At 40.0% G+C, this 9,451-nt stretch overlaps 1 protein-coding gene across 1 annotated transcript; it reads right to left on the bottom strand.

Moving 5' to 3' along the window:
- Positions 1–328: 328 nt before the first annotated feature.
- On the bottom strand, positions 329–6,190 carry LOC140924499 (D-aminoacyl-tRNA deacylase-like). Its single transcript, XM_073374524.1, has 6 exons — positions 6,091–6,190; positions 4,738–4,828; positions 4,010–4,109; positions 2,483–2,615; positions 1,749–1,849; positions 329–1,062 (listed from the first exon to the last, which is right to left on the bottom strand). Exons 1-6 carry the CDS (start codon positions 6,131–6,133, stop codon positions 943–945), a joined length of 588 nt encoding a protein of 195 aa, XP_073230625.1. The 5' UTR covers positions 6,134–6,190; the 3' UTR covers positions 329–942.
- Between the last annotated feature and the right edge of the window lie 3,261 nt (positions 6,191–9,451).

The following is a 9,451-nucleotide window of genomic DNA, read 5'->3' as shown; positions in this document are numbered from 1 at the left end:
GTACAGCTCATGTTTGTACTTAGCCTGGTTTTGAAAGTGAAAGTTTTTAGAACTCGGGATTGGCCTGTTAACTAGCCCTCACTGCTTGCGTTGTAAAATGCTCCGCACCTCAAGGACATTAATAGGCCGCGTGGCAGGCGTTAAAAGAGGAAAGGGGTGGGGGAAATGAGGCGCGCGAGGAATTCCCCTTGCCCCCTCTTCCCGCGTCCCTCGCACTCCTCGCGTGCCCGAATTCCCCCATCCCTTTTCCCTTTAACGCTTGCAGCGCAGGCTAGGCCATTAATACCCCATCCTTTTGTCAAATTAAAATGATAAAAATATTAATAAACTTTATTCAATGGAACTTCAACTGATCTGATAGTCTCTGATTTCCTGACACAGTCAATTTTTATTGCAGTCAATTATTAACAACTAATCTCATATCCAACTAATTTTCATTGTCAGCATTGTCGTCGTCATCGGATGATCAGTTAACTACCACGTTATTAATTCCCTTCCAAAATTGCACATCTTTAAACAAGTCGTCTCGTTGGAGAACGATGCTCACGATGAAGTAAACTTGGCCACAAAGCAACGAGAACGGGCTACGAATGTCCCTTTTCTTCAATGCGCCGGCAACGAAACCGCCAGCTGTACAAGCGAGTAAAAATTTTAAAAAACTCGAGCACGTCACAGAACTCTTCACTGGTCAGGAAGCTATCCTGTGGCTTCATGGGTATCCTGTGTAACCAAGCAGGAAAGCGAAGAATACTTTGTGTCGCTTACACTCCATCAAACGCACTCCAATAATCTATCTATTCTACTTTGATTTAACTGTTCGAATAATACGAATAGTTTCCGTGATGGAGATAATTTTCGCAACCAGGAAAGAAATGTTTCTTTTCTTTTTAATTTCGTGAAACAGACGAAAAATACAAACGTTCATATAGAGTCTCTCATCCGTCAAGAACTGCCCTGTTTTTCGTCCAAGTTCATTTTACTCAAATCATTAAGTTGTTCCTCCTTTTCAGTATCGGCAGCGCTGGTTGAACTGACTTCATCCTCGTCTGGATTTCTTTTCCCCTAAGAACAAGAGAAAAGATCAAGAGAACCTTAACCTCACATCTGACTTATTATTAATTATTTTCGAAGCACATACTTAGTGAAAAACGACTGCGTGAGGACAAACGGGTTTCCCATAGAATAAGGCCTACAGCTTTTAAATTTAGAATGCATGGCCATATTTTTTTATAATGTGATATCCACACACACAGAAAAAGTTAAAACAAGTTCCCAAGTATTCCTTATTGCCTCGTTGGTTCGGCCCTCGGCCGAACATGCGTCGACCTCCAGCCGACTCCCGAAGCATTCCGCTGCACACGCACGAAAAAAAAACTTCTAGTGCCCAGGGAAAGCCTTTCTGTAGCTTGATTTAACGTTCGCGAGAGAACACAAGCGAGCGGCAAAGCGTCTCCTTTCGCGTACCACTCGCGCGTGATTTTTTAAGAGGACTCCAAAATGGAGAGCTTACTCGCAGCTAACCGCTACGTGGCACTATTACCTTGCCATAGGGGAAACTATATCCCATATACTCTTACGGGTGCAGAGTTAGCTGTCTCCCCGAGAGATCTAGAAAGTTAACCTATCCCTGATGATGATGATGATGATGATGATGATGCTGCTGATGATGATGAAGATAATGACGACGACGATGACACACCAAGGTGAAAGGGGAATGCACATCCCCAGGAACAAACAGTGATACTCACCTTGTTTTGTGGAGCCGGTTTCGAGGGAGGCGTTTCCAATGATATTGTAACTGGACCGTCATTTTGAATGTGAACTTGCATATACGCTCCAAATTTCCCATCTAAACAGAAAAGAAAAGTTACTGCATATTATTATGCAGAAATATAGGATGATTTAAGCCTAACTTTCACTTGCGTCAGAGACACAAAGAAAGACACAAGTGAATTTGTGACCTTCCTACTTACTGGCCAGTTGTTTCCGTTGCCAGGAGACGCACAAGAAAGACGCCAAAAAATTAAAGTGGGGTAGGGTAAGAACGTGGTTCTTGCTTCTACTTTTTTGCTCACCCTTGCGCACGTTTCCCGCGTTTCTCCTGTGGCGCTTAGCTAAAAGAAAACGGTACGCACGCTAACTATTTACATTCATTTTTGGCAAACTGGAAATTTCAGTCGGAAAATCAAACAGTTGGTGCCCTTCCGCTTAGGAAGCTTAAGATGGAAATACTTAGAAAGCTCATGGAAGAATCCCTACAAAATACTTTAAATGATTACAGTTGAACCTCTCTACAATGGCCAACTTGGGAACAGAAGAAAGTGGCCGTTGTAAAGAGGTGGCCGTTGCGGAGAGGCTAAAACAAGAGTCAATGTATGGATTTTTGTCTGCCGGGACGAAAAAAAAGTGGCCGTTGTAGAGAGTTGGCCGTTAGCGAAGGTTCGACTGTATCTATAGGGAAAAGACTTCTAGAAATTTCTACCTTTAACCGCATCAACTCTGTATGTCGATCTCATGTGCTGCAGAAAATCTTGATAAAATGTCTCACTCTGATCTCCACCCATAGCTAAGTGATAATCTGGTTTATTTCCCTTGAGAACCGCTTGCAGAGTGAACTAATGAAACAAAATGATCACGCCTAAATCCGGGGTACTTTCCAATTGTTTACCATTAGATACCTTTTAGATTCTAAGACGAGAACGACTACGAGTACGAGATTTTCTCAATAAAAGGTAGTGCGCACGCGTGAGCCAGTATCATTAAGCTGATTTAGCGATAAGACGGGAACGTCAGTTGACGACGGGAAAGCGCGCGGAGAAGACTAAACACAACTTCCGGAGCCCAATTTGCCTCCTCTGTCATTGTTTAAGCCAGTTGTTTGATTTGCGCGCGCCGTCGTCAACTGACGTTCCCGTTCTTTTGCTAAATCAGCCTATTTTGGCGGGAAAACGTGGTAGCCGTCGTCATTCTACTACGAGTATCGTTCTCTTCCTCGAATATAAAGGTCTCTATTAACATTAGCCTGTGAGCAGGCTCCTCTCCATTTAGGGGAGTCGCGAGAAGTCACGCGAGAGTAGCACGCAAAAGGAGACGCGAGCGCGAAAGGCTTTGCTGTTCTCTCGCGCGTCCTCTCGCGCGTTCTCTCGCACGTTCTCTCGCGGTTGGCTTCGCTCACCATATAAAAATTAATGGAGAGTTTGCTCGCAGGCTACATTTACATGGGCTAACTGGTGGGTATACTGTTGGGCAAATGGTACGCAAGATCAGGACTGGTAAATTTCGCCCCAGAGTCACGTTTACCATTTGTACAAATCAGTTCCACTTACCAAAAAACGGTTGCAAAAGCCTGAAACTGGTATCAAGATGGCTTTGAAGAAATGGAACAAGAATTTCCATTCGGCAGCTAACAGAACTACCTTTTCAGATGTTTCCTTCCCCAACCCCTCATCCTTTTACCCTGTATAAAACTTTGCTGAGTACCTCCCCCCGCCAGGGGTAACACAGTTCTGTACGACAGGCCCTTAGTAATGAACCCGGTTGTTTATGTCTTAGGGACAGGTGACTGTAATGGCAAAGCTATTCTTAACAGTTAAACAATCTCTCTCTTAGTAAGGGTGCTTACTAAAAATCAGAAAAGGCCAAATGGACCGGTCATTTTGAAAATGAAATAGGCATTTCCCAAGAGTTTTCACCAAAACCCATCACTGCTGTTCAAGCTATTTAGGAATAGACTGTTATGGCTGGAAAGTCCTGACTAACAGTGAAGTTCTCCCTATGACAGCTGGTCTCACTGGCTAGTTGTACGTGTGTCTAACGCTAAGTGTCCCAAGTTTCAACTTGACATACAGGTGTAGTTAATAGTAATAATAATAATAATAATAATAATAGCAAGACACTTCTATAGCGCACGTCACATCCACTAGTTGTTCATGCAACTTAACAACAATATTTTAAACATAAAAAATGATCATCATAATAAAAAAAGGTACTGAATGTATGTAGCTCATACCTGACTCACACACAAAATTTCAAGATTTTTATCCACCACAGACTTTTTCCATCGTTGTCCATTGTCATCAAAGACCCTTAAGTTTAGAATTTTTCTCACCCTTCAAAAGACAAACCGGACCTTTCAGACTCCGTAATATTGTTAGTAGGACAGTCCATATAGAAAATTTATTTCTGGGTATTGTTTCTTTAGTTAGTTGATTTTTTTGGGTTAAGCATTCATCCAATAATGCATAATAAAAAAAAATAAATGAATAAATAAACAAATAAATTAAGGGGAAGGGTATTCACATGGTGGTTCTTTGTCTACCATTCCAGGTTGAATTGGAATTTGGGAATGTTAGGGAGTGTTCGATTGACAATATTCCAGAATAAGAATGAATGGAATAAACTTCAAAAATCATTTGTTTGCATTTCAATGTCTGTAAATCTGCTTGAAATAATATATTCTGACATATGTAGTACTTAAGCAGTCCAAAAATCATGGTAAAGAGATTTGTAACAGTATGTTCAATCGAACTCACCCTTAGTTTTAGAGGAGAGGCAAATACCGGAGTAGCCAGACAAAAACCTCTCAGAGCAAGTAGAGAAGTTCAACAACAAACTCAACCCACATATAACATTCATGCCTTGATTTGAACAAGTGCCTTAATTGGTTGGAGGTGAGTGCTCTCACCACTGCGCCATTCCCTTGTTCCAAAGAGGTGATATTGTTACATTTTGACTCACATGTATTCAATTTCTTTTGAGGTGTCATGTTTAGATATTCCAACTAACACACAGAGTCCTTTTCCAATGGAGCTGATTACTTCACCATCAACTATAAAAAATTAAACAGATAAAAATGAGAAAATTATCTGATAATGAAAGATTTTGTAAAACATTTAAGTACAAAGTTAAGTAACGCAATAAAAGCATGAAGGTTTGGCAAAGACAAGTTACCATTAACAAATGCAAATTGCCAATGCTATTGCTATTATTTTGAGTGAATAAGGCACAAAAGAGTTCCACAAAAGGGAAACGATTTGGTTCAGTTCCTGCCACAATAATTATATGTTGCGAATGAAAAGGGCTAAAGGGAGGAAGCCAAAAAAAGATGGGTGGGAGCCACGAATATTAGGTCAAGAGGAAGGAGGATTGGATCCCTGTTCTCCCTGCTCAATAGAAATGACCAGGGTGCTCTGTGAAAAAATTCAAAAACACCCTTTGAGGGCACCCAAGTCTTTTTTGTGGTCATGGCTCAAATTCATTTTCACCCTTAAGGGAAAGCAGGGTCATAGCTACCTGTGCGCCAGTACCCACTTGAGTACCTAAAAAAATGCTACAGACAGGAGCCCATCAACTGAAGCGTGCAACTCCTATTCCAGCCTATGCTCCCTATAATGGCCTTTATGGGGAGGTATGCCCGAGAGGGGTGCCTATTTCATGCTTCAGGAAAATGAAGGGGTAAGAATTTCACTAGTTAAAGTTTATGAAAGGGCAACGAAAAAATGTCATTTCAGGCTGTAAAAAGGTCTTAAAGGACTAGAAAGCATATTTAATGGCTGTAAAAAAGTCCAGAAAACTTTCTGTCTTTTCCAATTTATTTATTCATATTTAAACGACAGTGCATTTACTGCAGTTAAAGGGATGCAAAGATCGTAACTTGGTGTGAGTTGGGGTACCATGGGTCAAAAGAAGGTCTACGAAAGGGGTACCTTTTCTGTTAAAAATGGTACATAAAAGGGTAAGGGGTTGGACTTCGGAGCGGAGCCTCCCCATATAAACCATTGTTGAGTCACCTCCCCCCCCCCCCACCCCTGGAGTTTACCGCAGGGCCCCTTGCTATTTTGCCCCAGACAAATCTTTATTTTGGAATCCCCCATAATACGCTTTGTATGCACAAACTGTTGTTTTCAAATGCTCCAAGAAGGACTATATATTCAGGGGCAGGGAGAAAAGGTAAGAAAAAGTAAGTCTTCAACCGGGGGGGTACGGATATTAAATGCAATGGCCCATGTGAAAACTGTATCGGGCTCGACCGGGCCTGTAAGAAATGTTTACAGCACATAAAAAATAAAGAAATTGCCACAAAATACAAACCAGAAACACTTGCAGCTGTGACACGTTGAATGATCGCTCTCATCAGGCTTAAAAAAGTAAAGAAATCCTTCCAAACAGATGATAAGAATGAACTTTTTACTTTTTCGCCGGTGAGCTGCCGGGCAGTCAGCGGCGGTAGTAGACATGCGTGATAGAATATCATTACCAGGCCTTTACTCCACCAATAGCCAAACAAAACAATCATCTGTTCCACAAAGGAGTTTATTGTTGTCGTTTCACTCAATATGGCGTTTGGGCTTTTTGTCGGTGCCATTGCTTTATGGTACCACGTTTCTGCCTTTTGCTTTTTGCTGAGTTATTTTGTTTCGCAATTGTAACGAATTCAAAACAGACACTTCAAGAATTCGAGGAGGGAAAGAAGGCAGTGAAATTTTGCCACTCGAAAAATTGGACGATTTTGCCCCCTGGACAAAGCACTCGGTGACGAATTTCGCGGTGATTTCGTACAGGTGTATAATTACAGCTTCGGGGAGAATGATGGCCAGCTATTTAGAGGACAACTTTTCAGAAGAATTGTACTAACGATATTATAATGATCTGGCGATTTCAAGGCGACGAGAGCTTTATAGGAACTGTCCCGCAAAACGAAGCGTCTTAAAGGTCTTCGTATGTAAACAATTCACAGAAACGTGGTCTTCGCGCATTCGACAATTACTCAGAATGGTCGCAAAATGTGAGAAGAATTTCTTTCTCGGCACTTTTACAAGAAAATAAACTGGAGAACTAACAGCAACTGATATCTTCAAGCACATGAAAGACTGGATTGAGCGAAACTTCTAAAGGAAAATTGAGATTCCTTTTGCGTTCTATTTTTGCAATTGAATTAATCCTGGGCAAGCAGGTGACTCTTTCAATCGACAAGAGGATTTAACTGCGATATTGTTATAGTGACGAAACGTTGTAACACTGGTCTACTTAACCTTTGTTTCAGTTCTTATCCGTATGAAAACCCCTTGGAGTATTGAAAAATAATGTCAAGATTCTGAATCTCCAGTGAAGTAAATTTATTTGGTGCGATCATTTTCACGGGAAGACTAAAGTGTCACAATTCTACAGAAATAAATTTCACACCCAGTTCTTTTCAGTATAGATGGTCTGTATATTTTTCATGAATCTGTCGTAAGCTACCGGGTAAACCATTAAAAATTCTGAACAATTTGAAGAGGGTGTCAATTTAGCGTTCGATCGTTCGTTCAATCGCCAAGTATTAATGGGGATTGGCGGGTTAGACGCCAAAAACAAACGTTCATTAGTACTCTGTGAACCTGAAATTATCGCTGGACAAGATAAATTTTTCCATATGTCAAATTTACATGAATGCGATAAATTTCTAGAAAGACAGAAGCTGTCAATTTGTTGGTACTTTTTTAATCAAGATTCGAGGCATCTAGACACACAAACTTAATGCCTATATTACAATTGCTCTGTTGTTTGCGAACTTTTGGCAATATGGAGATAAAAATCGCGCGTCGTTCCCAATCGTGAGCAGTAATTTTGACGTGAAAAAAGACAGAATTGTTGCATGTTTTATCGTCTCTTGGTTTTTCAGATAATGTTAAAAAAAATTAAGCAAACGCGCTACTTGTTACTAAGAAATAGTAATGTAAAAGAGCTTGTAATTAATTTCTCCGTGAAGCCTGTTAACATTCTCCTAATAAAAATGCAGCGAAAATATATTTTTGTTGTTTGCTCTTCAGCCAGTTTAAATAGATGATTGAAGGGCTTGGCTACTCCGATCCAGAATTGCAATTTAAACTGAAGACATATTATTGTATATAGACTATATAGTTCTGACATTTTTAAAAGTCTTCGACGAAATCAGGAGCCCATCACGAAATCTTATTACGCGGCCAGTAAATAAAAATCTCATCCACAGACCTTTTCAATACTACTTTCTTTTATTCAGTATTATCCACAATGAAAATTGTTAATTTTAATTTTTCTTTTAGAGAACCTTCGGGAACACAAATTAATAAACGAAGCACCTGCTTGCTTCCTTAATAACTAATTTTGATCTAGATTGATATTAACACTGACTTATGGCAAGATGGAAATGAGATGGCAGTAGCCAACGAGGCACGTAGCGACGAGTTGGCTATAATCGTCTCATATCCAACAAACGCGAGTGGAATAATTGTTTCATTAAAAAACGTCAAATAAATCGTGAGAATTCTTCCCGACTTTATTTGTAAAGACAACCGATTTTTTGTTAGCAGACGCGTACAGTTACCATATTTGAAGAGCATGGTATATAGAGCGGTTTTCATTTGACTGTCGTAAAACCAAAACCAAAGTAAATACACTAGCCAACCAAAGGACGCAGTAAAACCAAAACCAAAACCAATCCCAATTCGACAGTCAAGTGAAAACCGCTCTAATGGCTCATATACCAGATGGCTAAGCCAATCAGAGCTCTAGAATTGCGTTATCCAATGATTCAGTTTTTAGTTATAGACCTTATTCACGTTACCCGCCATCTTTGCACGCGCTTTAGGATGGCCAGTATTGTGTCAAAAAAAAGGGTGGTATGGTAAATATGCTTTTCTAAAAATTCTGCAACATAGGCATTTGATTGTATGTGTTAGTTTTTTTAATAGATAATTTGCAGATTTTCTATAGACAAATATTCTATGGTAAATAAGTTTTTCTCCAAATTCTGTTTAATTCAATTTGAAATTAATAAAAGATATAATAGCCTCAGACGTTCTTAGGGGTTCGTCACGCGTTCCGTGACGAACCCCTAAGAACGTCTGCGTGGGAGGCTAAAGAAGTAAAGGATGTTTAACTTTGGTCTGAGTTACAATTTACATTTAAAGAAAGATTACCACGCAGCCTCATGTACGCATAATATCTCGTTGACTCAGTACTTGTAGGCTACTACACAAGCCGCTTATCGTACAAGTGCTTTGGGTCTGTGAGATGTTTTACTCTAAGGCAGTACGGAAATCTTTCTCTCACACAAATATTGGTTACTTAACTGCGGCGATACAACGGTGAACAACTTCCCTTTTCAGTCTTTTCCGCCCGGAATCGTTACAAACCTCTCATAATATAACAGATAATTTTAGCTCATAGTAGATAAAATGAAATTGAAACCCAAGCAGTTGAGGTTTATACTACTTTCAGTAGCCCTGAAGTACAAAAAACAACAAAAGAACCAAAATACTTTTTCGTTGGACTACTCTTATATATCTTACGAACTCCACCGAGAGAAACCTTATATAGAAACGATCACTAAATCGGTCGATCCCAACAGTGAAATTGTAAAACAGTGATGAGTGACTACAAGAGAGCAAAAGGTTTGTCAGCTGAATTATTTCCCTTACCTCAAAACTCTGTT

Source organism: Porites lutea, chromosome 14 (assembly GCF_958299795.1).
Source record: "Porites lutea chromosome 14, jaPorLute2.1, whole genome shotgun sequence".
NCBI lineage: Eukaryota > Metazoa > Cnidaria > Anthozoa > Scleractinia > Poritidae > Porites > Porites lutea.
The sequence above is the reverse complement of the archived record's forward strand: the minus strand, read 5'-3'. Positions and strand labels throughout refer to the sequence as shown.